Source organism: Danio rerio, chromosome 15, assembly GCF_049306965.1.
Source record: "Danio rerio strain Tuebingen ecotype United States chromosome 15, GRCz12tu, whole genome shotgun sequence".
NCBI lineage: Eukaryota > Metazoa > Chordata > Actinopteri > Cypriniformes > Danionidae > Danio > Danio rerio.
In genome coordinates, this window is record NC_133190.1 from 35,410,419 (window position 1) to 35,425,759 (window position 15,341).

At 34.1% G+C, this 15,341-nt stretch overlaps 2 protein-coding genes across 3 annotated transcripts in view; one reads left to right on the forward strand and one right to left on the reverse strand.

Annotated features, from left to right (window-relative positions):
* nbeab (neurobeachin b) overlaps positions 1-15,341 on the reverse strand; it is a 770,985-nt gene that overhangs the window by 102,505 nt on the left and 653,139 nt on the right. The window lies entirely within an intron of this gene.
* Positions 1,668-4,741, forward strand: spartb (spartin b). The gene is given in 2 exon segments (NM_001045451.1): positions 1,668-1,775; positions 3,537-4,741. A coding segment is annotated over 1 exon segment (810 nt). The 5' UTR covers positions 1,668-1,775; positions 3,537-3,538; the 3' UTR covers positions 4,349-4,741.

Genomic DNA, 15,341 nt, shown 5'->3' on the forward strand with positions numbered 1-15,341 from the left:
GAGAAATGAAACGTGTAATTTAGAGGGAGATTGAGAAATGGATAATCTACAGTTAAATGTACTGGAATGAGGAGTGGTTAACATTGTTAGCTTTACCTGTAAACACTTTTTAGTTGCTTTAATATTTTTTATTATTCATGAAAACTGTGTACAGTATATACACAGACAAAAAAACAGAACAAAAAACAAAACATAATGAGGGTTGCTTTATAACAATTACAGTTATATTATTTATTCATTCATTTTCGTTTCGGCTTAGTCCCTTTATTAATCTGCGGTCGCCACAGCGGAATGAACCGCCAACTTATCCAGCATTTGTTTTACGCAGCGGCTGCCCTTCCAGCCGCAACCCATCTCTGGGAAACATCCACCACACCCACTCACACTCATACACTACAGACAATTTAGCCTACCCAATTCAACTGTACCACATGTCTTTGGACTGTGGAGGAAACCAAACCACCTGGAGGAAACCTATGCAAACGCAGGGAGAACATGCAAACTCCACACAGAACAGACAACTGACCCAGCCGAGGCTCGAACCAGCGACCTTCTTGCTGTGAGTTGACAGCACTACCTACTGCACCACTCCGTTGCCCTAATTTATATAACAATATTTTATTATTTATTAATAAATATAATATCATTTAATATAAATTTATATTTAAAAATAATACACAATTCTTTTTTAACACATTTCTGAACATAATACTTTTGATAACTCATTTCTAATAACTGATTAATTTTATCTTTGCCATGATGACAGTACCGGTAAATAATATTTTACTAGATATTTTTCAAGACACTTCTATACAGCTTAAAGTGCCTTTTAAAGGCTTAACTGGGTAAATTAGGTTAAATAGGCAGGTTAGGGTAATTAGGCAAGTCATTGTATAATGATGGTTTGTTTTGTAGACCGTAAAAAAAAATTAGATTAAAGGGGCCTATAATTTTGTCCTTAAAAAATTTTGTCCCCAAAATTAAAAAAAAAAAACAAGACTTTCTCCAGAAGAAAAAACATTATCAGACATGCTGTGAAAATTTCTTTGCTTTGTTAAACATAATTTGGGAAATATTAAAAAATAATAATTATAATTCAAAGGGGGGCAATATAAAGTAATATAAAATGATAATCAATTTAATTAATAACTTGGGGGTCTAAGTTTTTAGAGTTACCGAAACAATTACATTAAATTAAATAAATAAATATAAATATGTTTTTTTATATACTGAAGTTCCAACATTTGAACAAATATAGAGAAATCAGCCTTGCATATTTTGGAATAACTTCAGTCAGAAAAAAAATGTTGGGTGAAGTTAAGTAATATATTAAGCCTAACATAACACATACGTTCACATTACAGTACTCAAAAATGATCTAAGTCTAAGAAACAAATTTGCTTTCTTTAAAAAAGTAACTTTTTTATTTATAATTTTTTTTTTTTAATTGACGCAAGATTGCAATGTATAACTTATAAAAGTAACTTTACCCAACACTGGTCCCAAAATAAAGACTTTAAATTGACGTTTTAACAAACTTAAAGCCAACAATGCCAGAACTAGACTGATCTAACCAATCAGGAACCTCAGAAAGCCACATGTGATCGAAAGCGGTAGTGGACGCGCTGCAATCTGCATCGATAGTAAACTTCTTCAGTCAGTCACGCAGTAGACAAGCAGGAGTCGGGCAGCTGCTCGGCTGTCAGAGAGCTGAAGCTGTTCAGTCAACAAACCCGGAATTGCTTTATATTTCACTTCATTTATCACATCTCCTGGTGAGTTATCATATTAGAAATGCGTTGATAAGTGCTTTAAATACAACTGACGTAAACAGTAAGAGTTAAAGGATAACGTGTGTGCGTATTGAAAGGGTGTTAGCTAGTACAATGTTTGATTCTGTAGGGTTAATACTTAATAGGATTCTCGTGTTTCAAGATTCACTCGATAAACTGCTAGCTGGCCTCTTTTTACTGTAAGTCTGAATGTCATTAGTCAATGTTAAGCAGGTGTTTTGTTTGTAAATCCTCATTGTATGATACGCTCGTGGTTGATTACGTCAACGTGAGCTGGCCAATGGTAAATTGAGGTAAAGTTGGTTTTATATTCACACATTCAGGCTTTCTTCCTAATAATATAATTTCAGAAACGTAACGTTATTATTTATAAATAATAAATAGTGAAATCAAATTAGGAGCCAATGACTAGAATAGCATTGTTTACAGTCAAATAAGTAGTGCTAATGTTGTTTTACGTCATTCTTACATGTGATTTCAGACCCAATATTCAAAGTAACGTTACCATGGTAAACAATATATGGAGCAAATTACAAGCTATCACTGAACGAATGTGCGAAAATAAAATCACATTTTACCTCAATTAATAATTCAAGGCCTGGAAACAAGTGTCAGAATAGGTGTTCAATCAAAAGTTATGAAATTTGGTACGCTGATAGAGGAAATTTGGAACCTCTCAGGAACCTCAAATTCTCTAGCGCTACCACTTGTCCAAAGTTGCTTATTTTAAATGCCAATAACTTGTGAACTGTAAGTTGCAGAATCAAAATTAGTTTTCCCCGAATCATGACTTTTGTCAATTAAAACTGACACAAAATAAATAAAAAAAAATGTAAGGTTTTTTATATTGTTAATAGTGTTTTTTCAAACTCGTCCTAGATGTTTCATTCAATTTTAACCAAAATTGGGTCAGATCATCACTAGACCATGCTGGCATGCTGGATTACTCAAATATTCTGGATTAACAGAAAATTAAAATCATTAGAAAGCATGCAAAAATATCTCTGCAATGCTTGGTTCTTTAATCTGAATTTTGTGTGTAATGAATGATGTCATGTGAAAACAATCTGTTTACACCAAACTTGGTGTGTTATGACAACTATGATTTGAGGTTGCCTGCACAGTGCTACCTAGTGGCCAGCAGATATTAAAAAATGGCTATTTCCGCTTGTATCTCATCTACGTTTTAGCTAAAATAAAAATAAAAAGTGTCTCATTACAATCAGAGTGAAATTCTAAGTCAAATTATATCTTCCCATGTTCGCCATTTTGGGCGTCAGTTATTTAGAGTTTTGCCAAAAAAAGCTATATTTTACGAACACATTGAACGTCACTTTAATTCCCTTAAAGTGCTCAAAAGTTCCAGAGCAGCATCATCTTGTGGCCAAAAGTTGTAAAGAAAAATGCTAATAACTTCTGCATTGTTGACCTCATTGTCATGAGATTGATCTTGATATATTTCTTAGATAGTTTTGCAAACATTGATACCAGATTGTCCATAACTTCCTGTTCGCCATTTCGATTTAGTTTGAAAATATACATTTTCATACTCGTTTGTCCAATTTCAACAGATTTGCCTCAGATCATGCTCAGGCCATGCTGACAAAAAGTTATATTTAAAGAATATAAAATATAGCACATTACAGGAGAAAATCATGTACTTGTGTGGCATAGAAACAGTCCTGACTTGTGTAAAGATGCCATATTAAAACACTTTGACTGCCTTCTTACTTGTCTTTTCAGTCATGGAGCAAGCAAAGCAAGATCGATTTGATCACGCCAGGCTGCAGGTGATCAAAGATGGCTACGAGAAGGCATTTGAATGCATCAATACAGGATTGAACGAGGATGAAGCTGGGCACAAAGAAGAAGCTCTCAAACTGTATCAACAGGGGCGGCAGCACCTCCTCAGGGCTATCAGTGTGCCCTCGCAGGGCGTCGAGTGTGTGGGTCCATCCTGGGAATCAGCTAGACAAATGCAACATAAGATGCAGGAGACCCTCAGCAACATCACCACCCGTCTAGCCATATTAGAAACTACTCCGGCTCCAAACGAAGTCTCGAATGGCACAGCAGCTGCTCAGAAACTCTACCCTGAAGTCCCAAAGGTGATGCCACAGAGGCCAACACCACCCCAAACCATCAACGGCAGGGTCGCAGGGGCTTCAGGTGGGCAGACGTCTCCTACAGTGCAGCCCAATATATTATGCGAGCAGCCCCCTGCATACACCCCTCAAGCTGCTGACGGACACCTGACCATTTCCTATGGCACAGATTCAGGCGAACTCTCTGTGGTTGGCGATGAGTTTTACAGTCAGACGTCTAATTCTACACCTGCTGGGAGTAGTCTGGGGGAGGATGGAGAGGAACTGTTTTTTCTTCCTCAAGGGGTGCAGATTTTTTTTGTCACCCCTGAGGGGCACGTGAGCGCTCCTTCGTACCCAGGGTACCTGCGAATCGTGAAGTTCACCAGTGAGCACTCAGAAAGGATTCCCAACAGACCACCTGCCTTTCTCCAGGTAAGAATTTACAAAAACAGTCCCTGTTTGGATCAATGGAAAAAATAAATCCACAAGCTAATGTATTGACATTTAAGATTACTATTATCTGGCAATTGTATAAAGCTATGTGTTCCTATTTATATCAATATCATATAATGTGACATTATTTAGCATTTTTGTTGATGTCACATTTAAGCACTGTTTTCCAATTGGGGTTAACCCTGTAAGACCCAAATGTAGAAAATAAAATGAGCAGTTTTCTTTGACATCTCAGATATTGTTTTAGGGGGTCTCTGATGTAGGAATTAAATATTTTTTTTTACATTTTGGTAAGTTTTTAGGGAAATGTTGTAATATTGCAACGTTGGGCCTAGTTGTGAGATGAATTTCTGTATTTGTACTCGCTTTGTCTGAACAGGTACTGTAAATAGAGCCTTTAAGCATTCATTTGCAGGGTTATTCAATTACTTAGCCCCATAGCACTATATATCATAAATAATAATCACACAACAATTATATTTTTTATGAATAAGCATTTATGAATAAAAATATTTAGAAAACATATTTGGTCACGTTTAATGTGGTTTGAATGTGTTTACTTGCAGTGATAGTCCCTAAAACTATGGCTGTTTCTCAATATGCGTTCTTCAGCGGTCTTGCGTCCGCGTGTGCTCGTGTAACGTCATCATCAGCTGCCAAAGTTCAGTTCCAATACTTAAGACCCCAAGAACAGAGGACGCGTGAAACTTCCTGGATGTGTTCTTGATATCGAGAACGCATCGATGCAGACTTGAGCACCGATCTTGCTCTAGAAGTCATTGCAACTGGAGGTGGGAAGCGCAGCATTTTATTTAGATTAATTATTAAATTCAGAGATATTTTCACTTATTTCCTCAGGAGTTTCCCTAAATGAAACAGTGAATATAAACATTAAAATAAACATCTTAATAAAGGAATAAACACATTAAGGGTGATTGTTTGCTGAAATTCGTATTAAAATCTGTTTTATTTATATTGTGCATCGCATATTTATAATGTTTTTAAGCATAGTATCTATTTTGAAAAGGGGAAAAACAATAAATCGCTGTATGAATGCTGTAATGTTTAAATAATTTTCCATTAAAAACCTGTGAAGGTCAAGTGACCATCAGGAGGAATGCAGCATCTCATTCCTCAGAGAACGCGTTCTCTGTTCTCTTGATCTTCCGAGTTCGTTCTTCCGAGGACACCTGTCAAGATCGCTCTCCACAAGAAGGCAAGTCCGGTCTCTGCATTCTTGGAATTGAGAAACAGCCTATGACTTTTTATCTGAAAAGCACAGGCGACACAGGTGAAGTAGTTTTCTGCATAGATCTGGTTGTTGTGACCCTCTGGAAATTTGAAGGGGAACTTCATCACATAAATCTAAATTAACTGTCAAATAAAACGTCATTTTAAGCAGAAGAGACTTATTTTAAAAACATTAAAAGTTCCAATTCTGATGTTACCTAAAATGCTGCAATTGCATTTTTTTTGCCATGCATTTACCTAAAACATAAAAATATGTTTATTCAAAAATTATTTGATTTGCCATCAGATGTCTTCCGCATAAATAAGTACATCGCTTTTGAAAATGGATTTTTGTAATAATTTCCCAGTGAATATGGACAATATTTAGAGCATTTAAACACCTTACCAGAGTACTACTGTCTGGCATATGTATACAGCTATGAGTTCCTATATATATCATTATTATTATATTTAATCTGACATTATTTAGCAATTTTATTGACGTAACAATTAAGCACTTTTTTCCAATTAAGGTTAAGACATAAATATAATTTAACTGTCATATAAAATGTCATTTTAAGCAGATGGGACCTATTTTAAAAATATAAAAAAGTTCCAATTCTGCAGACGGGTGATTGACAAAAACTGGAAATCATTCAGTAGACCTCCGATCTTTGAGTGGATCTTAGGGTTAGGGCGACTTACAGCTTTTGAAAAGATGTACAGTTTGCATGAAAGGATTGAAATTTATTTTGATGAACGGGGAATATTTCTCAATTTCTGTAACTCATAATGCTAGCAAACATGTCATGAGATAAAATAATAATTAAGGTTTTGATGTTAGCAACCCCCACCCTCTTTTTGTGTTTTGTTTTTTGTCTTGCATGTTCTGTATGTATGTATTTTGGTTTAGTTTATTTACTCAATTTATGTGACGTTATTTATTTATTTATTCCTCTGCGTAAAACATACTGAATAAGTTGGCGGTTCATTCCACTGTGTTGTGACCCCAAATGAAGGGACTAAGCCGAAAAGAAAATGAATAAATGAAAGTTTATCAAATAGAAATGTTCAACACATTTTTAAACATAATAGCTTTTAATAACTAATTCCTAATTACTTTTTGTCTTTTAGTTCACTATGATGACATCATGTTCTTCAAGATAGTAGTATTACAATTTAAAATACAGTTTTTGGGTGAATCATGGCATACTTAAGGCAAATTTGGGCTCATAGACATGAACATAATCATGTTGTTCAATTCCTGGCATTTGGATAGAATGGGCAAGTAGTGTTGTTTTCAACTCTTGGTGTCCTGTAACCTACTTTCACAAGGGTTTGTCTGACCCTAGTGCTCTTAAGTTGGTGTTGCCCTTAATGAGGACAGCCTCGTACACTATTTCTTAACAGTGTCATGTGAGTGTATGCTCACCACTTTCATCCAATAGGCTTTCACTGAGTGATGTCATCCTGAAAAAGCCCCGGTCATCCGGTGGTACAGAATGAAGTTTATCACCTGATGGTAATTTCCTGAATTATTCATCTTCATGACAGACAGTATATAAACAACCTGGTATAACACACTACTTTGTACACTTTGAACACCACTCTTCTGTCATTTTGTGAAAACATTTGATAATATTGTGACAAGAGTACACTTTGAACACCACCCTGATTTTGTTTGCGATAATGCTAGATAAGATAACTAATGTAAACACACAATTCTGAGATCATTACATTATGAGGTAATTGTATAGAATTTCTATACTGAATAGTAGTAATGCAAATACCGTACCATCGACCTGTGTCCTAATATAAAGAGCACCGTCTCTTAACACAGGCATTGAGGTCATAGATTGGCTGTGTCATTAAGCTGAATAAAGAAAATCCAGTTGCTGCGCTGTAGGCTTTGCCTGTAATCCAATTTAATGCTAGTAGTCATGAGGACGAGAAGAATGAATCGGATTGCTTACAGTAGCTGTCCACTGTCTCAACTTTAGGAGGAAATCCAGACCTGCATGTCACATCCTAATCCTCTCTGGAGAGAGTGTAGGGAAAGCAATATGCATTTGTGACTCACTCCATTACAAGTTAATCCATTACATATTTGTGGAAAACAAATAATCAGAAGGTTGGATCTTGTAAGGCTTCTTTGAGTATTGGATTATGGCTGGTTTAAAATCCATAGCTCTGAATTAATATTTTAAGTTACACAAAAATAAATTTAAAATGCTTAAAATGAAAGTTTATATATATATATATATATATATATATATATATATATATATATATATATATATATATATATAAAGTCTGCAATAATCAAAACTAACCTCATGGTTTTGTGAGCTCACAATAATAGTTTTGTGGTGAACAGTTCATCTGTGCGTGTCATTAAAAAAAAAAAAAAAAATCCATAGCTTAAAATTAGCTGTAAATTGATATTTAAAGTTACACAAATAAATTAATAATACGGAATATGTGGGGATTTTTATCATGCATTTTTATAATTAAAAAATGTTAACCATTGCATAATAATAATTAATATCTATTAAATTAGTAATAGTAAATTTATTAATAAAATAATAATTATTACTATTTATTATATATATATATATATATATATATGATTCTCTTTTTAGCCAGAATTGCGCAGCCCTAATGTGTATTTTGATAAACAGTTAGTTACATTAGTCACAATAGTTACAAATTTGGTTAATTATTCAGTACAAAGTTTATTTTATACGATCAGAAAAGTAAAGCTTTTAGATTGTAAGGCAATTTTAAAGTTGATTTAAAGCAATATATTCCAATAAGAATTGTGATTTGGATATTTCTGATTTAGCATTGCCATGTATTATTAAGTAAGACTGTATTGTTTGGACAAAATTAATATTTTAAGCAGATATTAATACTAAAGTAGTATATTCCAACCTGAAATGGAGGGTTTATATTGGACAAAGCATTAACATTATTTATTTAGTAACGGTTTTGTATTATTAAAGTACTTTAGGCTGGACTGTTTGCTTAAGTGTATTAATATCCGCTAAAAACACAAGTGAAAACATGTTCCTGGATCAACATCCTCATGCTTATCAATGTTTTATTGCTCATACGTTTATAAGAGCACAACAGCACTCCTATCAGCCAGTATATCTGCCCTGATTTTGCAGGTTAAAGGTTAGACTTTATTACATCACACCAATTTTGTGTTATTTATTTATTTTTTCCAGGTTTGTGACTGGCTGTACCCCCTGATGTCCTCTGACTCTCCAGTCCTGCTCTGCAACACAGGAGTCTACATGTTCCCCGACATGATGTCTCCCACCCCGGGCTCATATGTCGGGGTGGTCCTTTCGTCTGAGCTGCCACAGAAGGAGCGTGAGCTCTTCCAGAACGTTCTGTCTCAGCTGACTGACCTGCGTGTCCAGGTGAGCTGTCCCTGTGTCCTCTCCCATCCCACCTCAGAAACACAGGGCTCAGCTGAGGCTTCGGAGCAGGTGTGGTGCTCAAACTCGTCTCAAGTCTGTCTGTGCTTTATGTTGCTGACTCGATGTCTGCAGATTTCAATATTAATTCAAGCATCTCACACCTGTTGCTGCCCCTGTTTGGTATTTTGTTCAGCTTTTCTTTTTTCTTTATTGGAGCAGACTAATATCAAGAATTGTACACTGTGGTAATTTTGTTTTTTACATATGTATGCTTGTTTTTGGAAGATTTCTGCATGTTGCTTATATGCATTGGACTCATTTCAATGCATCAGCCTGCCTCATTATTCTTTGACTGTCTTTACAGATTTCAGATGTGTTTGAGAGTTTAAAAGATATATTTAAGGTACTAATGCATTGTAGCATCACTGAATGACAAGTGCATTTGGGTTGTGAACACTTGTACAGATATAGTTATACTCTAATAATGTTACATTTATTTTACAAATTAAAAAACTAACTATATATTATAAATACGAACAATAATCTATTGTTAATAATCTGTTATTACTTTTATTAATATTATTATTTTTAAACAGCTTGTTTTATGTCCAAGATTTGATGCAGAATTAGTCATCATCATGCATATGTATAGTTATCATCATTGTTTTTATTATTAATGCAGTATAATATTACTTATGCAGTTCTAATTAATTTAAAATATGATTCAGTAACAACAATAATAATAATAAATAATAATAATAATGCTTTTTATTTTGTGTATATATATATATATATATATATATATATATATATATATATATATATATATATATATATATATATATATATATATATATATATATATATATATATATATATATATATTTACTTATATCTCCATACAAACATACATAAATGCATATATTACCAGTCAAAAGTTCGGTAGGATTTTTAAATCCTTTTAAATAATCCTATCCTGCTCGCCACCAAGGCTGCATTATTTCATCAAAAATACAATAATAATTGTGAATGTTATTGCCCTAAAAAAAATCACTGTTCAGAAGTAGTTTATAATTTAACTTTGATAATTTATTCCAGTGATTTGTGAAGATGAATTTTCAACATAATCATTCAGAAAATCACTCTTATTACACTATTATTATTATTATTATTATTATTATTATTAATGGTAATAGTAATAAAAGCAATAATGGCTTGAGTAATAATTTCATTTGAAATTACATACAATAAGTAATTAATTAATATTTAATAAATAAAATTTAACAATTTAACTTTTTTAAAATTAATAAATGCCGCCTTGATAAACAGAATTTTTTTTTTTAAAAATACATGGAGAAAAAAATACCTCAAACTTTTGGCCCGTAGTGTGTAATAATAATAATAATAATAATAATAATAATAATAATAATAATAATAATAATAATAATAATAATAATAATAAAAATTATAATAATAGCATAAACAACAACAACAATAATAATAATATATATATATATAATATGTTTATGTATAATTAATCATTTAACTATTGGACAATAGTAATATTAATAGTAATAATGATAATTGTACATCAATTGTACAGCACATACTTTGTATCATTATATTACTATAATTATTTATTTAAATGATTATTTAAAGTATCATTTATTAAATTGTTTTATTTATTTTTATGAATGCTTGTTTTCTTAATAATATTATCATTTATCAAGTATAATAATTTGTCCCTCCAATCAATATCATGTAAATACCACATTAAGAGAAAATGTTTCACCTTTAAGTTAAATTTGCAGTATGGAGCTGCAGTATTTTTTTACCATTTAATGCACTTGACAGTTCATGTGGTCCATACAGTGCTGTTATGCTTTCTGCTGCTTGCACTAATATTTAAGACTATTTCTCACATTTGGCTCCGAGTATAAATTTCATTCCGCATGAAATAGTAGGCTGGCTTGGCTTGCGCTTTTCATCTGGCACATTCACAGCATACAGGAGAGGGAGAATTAATTAGCTGTAATGCTCTTAGCAAACCAAGAACACCATTGTTTCCATTCTCACCAGATAGAGGTGAACAAACACACAGCCAAGTGAATAGGCAACGCATTCGCACAATGATTCTTCCATTTTTTAAGCATAATAATGAGTCACAATCCCAATCTAAGGGTTATGTGAGTCAGAAAAAAACATTGTGCTTTTTAGAAATCATTTCACTGAGCAGCTGCTGCTGAGTTTGGAACCAAGTGCCGCTGTTCCATGTAAAGGAGGGGTGACAACAAACACCCCTATTGTTTAGGAAAATAACAGGTTGTTGTAGCAGACCATGCTGACTCACTGGCTCAAGTGTTTAGAGACAACAAAGGATTATTTTTTTTGGCAGACGAGGACAAATCTGGATGCATTCCCTCCTTGTGTCATAAACAATACTGGCTAATGTCCATTTGTTCATCTATTTGCTTTTAGTGATTGCTCGAGCTGCTGTTGCTGCAGATTTTATAATGTCTTGTCTTAACTGTTGTCCGCTATCCTGTGTCTTCAAGGCATCAGATGGTGCAACCGACACCATTAACCTAGGTCAGAAGGTGTCGTTGGGGCCACCGGCAGCTGAAGCAGCGCCATCTGCTGCTGAGGAGGAGAAGGTGCTTCCTGAATGGAGCGAGAAGGTGGCACACGGCATCCTGACTGGTAAGCACAGGGGGCTGATGCCATTAGTATCTGGATGCACACTTGGATTTGCAAGCTGAGACGGCATATCTCAGACATGCCATGTCCGACCCAATGCTTTCAATGGAGCTAGTGACGTCACTTTAAGGTGTAGTGTTAGCGGCGGGCTTATGTGTGCACATTAAAAGCATTGCATGCAGCTCAGCTTGCAACTGCACCTGGTTTGCAACCAGCTTCAGAAGAAGAGTTTGCAGCATATTAAATATACATTAACATTAAAACTGGACGTTAAAGGTCCCCTGAACTTGAAAGTTTTTTTTAAAATGTTAGAATTAATATTATTTGTTTTTAGGATATCTATAATCCAGTGCACACCAAAACAGTGACAACAAGAGCGTTTATAAGAAATAAAACTGATATAAATATGTAAAGCTTTTAGTTTGTCATTTCTGCCTAAATGGGTAAATGTCACCTCATACTTTTAGTTTCTCATTTATTTGTGACCAATCAAAGACTCTCTAGTATCTGACAATCCCCGCCCCCTTAAAGACGTTTCACATTTGATGTGTTTGAGCTCAAACCACACTCACTGTTAGAGCGATAAGAAACAAAATACTATTGGCTGTTTTTTTTTTTTTTTTTTTTTTTTTTTTAATGTTCCACCCTATTTTCATGTTTTGCTTGAGATTACGTTAAACGCTGAATAAAAAATGCACGTTTAGAAGCATTTCATGGGATTTTTAATTTGAATGGGGTAAAATATTATTGGATTTAAATATGGTTGTTTTGTATAATAAGTTCAGCAGGCAGTAGTCTGCACAATTCTTCATAAATTCTTTGTCCCAATGCGGGTTAAACTTATTGTATTTAAAATATGTAATGTTTAATATTACTTCATATCATGTTTAAATATTTTTGCTTATATATTTTTTAGTAACAAAGATAAATGGGTATTTGAAAAGTTAAAGGCTTTTAATGTTACAATGAATTCACCAAGTTTTTTTTTTCAGTTTACAAATAAACTTTGTTTCTTTTTTTCTTTCTTTTTCAATTAAAATTTTTTCTTTCAATTATTCATTTATTTATTTGTTTGATTGTCAATGCGGATGAGAAATTATTAAAGCCTTATTTGATGTATTTGTTATTTGAAATTGTTAAGAATATGCAACATGAGAATTACCAACCCTAGTGGGATAAATAAAGGAATATAATTAAATTGCTTTGAATATTTAACTCATTATTCAAGGTTTCTAAACAAAATTGATTGTACTTGCCTAAACTGTTTACCAGTACTTTAATGTACATGAAAACATTCAGTCCTGAAGGTTAGATATGGATAAAAAGGGTAAATATATTTTCCTGTTTTTTTACACTAACATTATTCGCAACATATTCATAGAAAACTTTATAAAGTATGTTTGACAATTGATGGTATGCCATACATACCTGGTTCAAAAATGATCTCAACACAAAACAAATTTTCACCAGATGCCTGAACAGTTTTTGCCAACAAAACTATCAAATTACAAAAACTGAATTACTGTTTATGTAAGGTGTTTTTAATGCAGTGCCTTTGGGGCAGGACAGTACATTTGATGTTGTTCTTTCTTCTTGCTGCCGTTATCAATCTCACACATTTTTCTGAAAGTTTTTATAACGCCATCGAGTTCTTTTCTTTTATTCTGCAAATGGGATAGTAAAAAAAAAAAGTTGTTTACTGCGCACTGTTTACTAGGGGTGTCACGATTTCGATTTTTAATCGAAATCGATCGAAATTTATGCTCAATTTCGATTATCGAATCAAAAAATAGAATCGTCAATGCTGCCACGCCCCCATGTCACGTCAGCTTGGCTTGCCAAGCGGGAAAAAAACAGGCTTGTTGAAGTGCTTGTTAAACTGCAGAAGCAGGAGACCCGTCGACAGAACTTCAGAACCTCTCCTCTTTCAATGAAGTCGTCGGTTTGTAAGCATTTTGGATTTCCAGTGAGTTATGTTGACAACGTTCGTGTTGTCGACAAAAAAAACACAGTTTTGCAAGCTCTGCTATGTACGTATTACGTACGGTTCGTCCGATAGACAACACCGGCATCGCGATCCTCTGCCTGCCCCCGTTGCAAATCCGCTCGCGAAAAGTACACACTCAGGCCCTGTTTACACTGTCTTTGTTTTTAAATGGCATTTTAAAACGACAACGATTTGACATCCACAGTGGCGTGTAGCATTTCTGAGCAGCCCTCCTTCCTCTCTACCTCTAAAAATGCACATCACGTGACCACACAGACGCACACACAGCCATGCGCTCGAGACAGCAGGTCCAGGCAGTCAGAGGACTGCTTCAATTTTTCACTCACTTGTACTTAGTCATTTTAGCAAACACCTCAGATACTGTTGGCTGGTTCCTGTTGGTTGTGCGTTTTTTTATCGACGCCATTATAACGACACAGATCACTGCCTATTCACGAGTCCCGCAGAAAAAGTGATTGACTGGGTAATTATGTGTGTATCTTGCCTTTATTCATTTACTGTGTGATTTGTTCATGGGTAAAACAAAGACCATGCAGGTCAGCTAGTTTAAACGATAGGCTACAAATAATTAATTGGTCATTAATTAATTAATTATTCATAATCGAAAATCGAATCTAATCGTGCCTTTAGAATCGAAAATGTAATCGAATCAAGGATTTGGAGGATCGTAACACCCTTACTGTTTACCCAACAATGACGACTTCCGCTACTGAGAAGCCCAGAAATGTGAAAGGAGTCCATAGTAATATAAAAAATGTCAGATCAGATTGATTGATTGATTGATTGATCAAAACCTTCTATGTTGAAATTTGTGATCAGGAGCTTCGTGGCTAAGCTGGGGGCTTGTGAAAGGAGCAGAGTACACAGGGAAAGCCATACATAAAGGAGCATCCAAACTCAGAGAGCACATCACTCCGGAAGACAAGCCAGCTCAAGTCAGTCCCACTGTAACCAAAAGCCTTCATGTGGCCAAACAAGCCACAGGAGGAGCTGTGAAGGTCAGCCAGTTCCTTGGTAAGGACTTTTTCAAATTCATCATATCTATTCAATAATGATTAGATGCAGATGATTGTTTAAAGGTGGATATTCTGAGCCAAATACTGGTTCTTTTCTGTTTCAGTGGATGGACTGTGCACTGTTGCTGGACATGTTGGACGTGAGTTGGCACCACATGTGAAGAAACATGGAGGGAAGCTCATCCCAGAGTCTATGAAGAAAGACAAGGATGGACGATCCAATATTGACGGTGCCATGGTGGTGGCAGCAAGTGGAGTTCAAGGTGAAGTCAAAATCTTCATACTTTTAGTTTAGATTTAAAATCAAAATGTTATGTTTGTTTCATCAGCAATCAGAAACGACTAAATTGGCTAACATAAACTTAACACAAAATCTAAATGTTGCTGTTATGAGGAAGTTAAATAAATTTATTACTATTTTAGGGCTGTTTAAATTACTATTTAAATGTTTGAGTTTGGTTAGATAAAAATAAAGTTTTTTTTACCCACTGAGGTTGCATTTATTTGTATAAAAATACAGTAAAAACTGTAACCTTGTAAAATTTTTCTTGCAATAAGGGAAGATTTGCTTGTGTTTTTATATATATTAATATGCAATTTATTCTTTTGACTACAAAACTTAATTA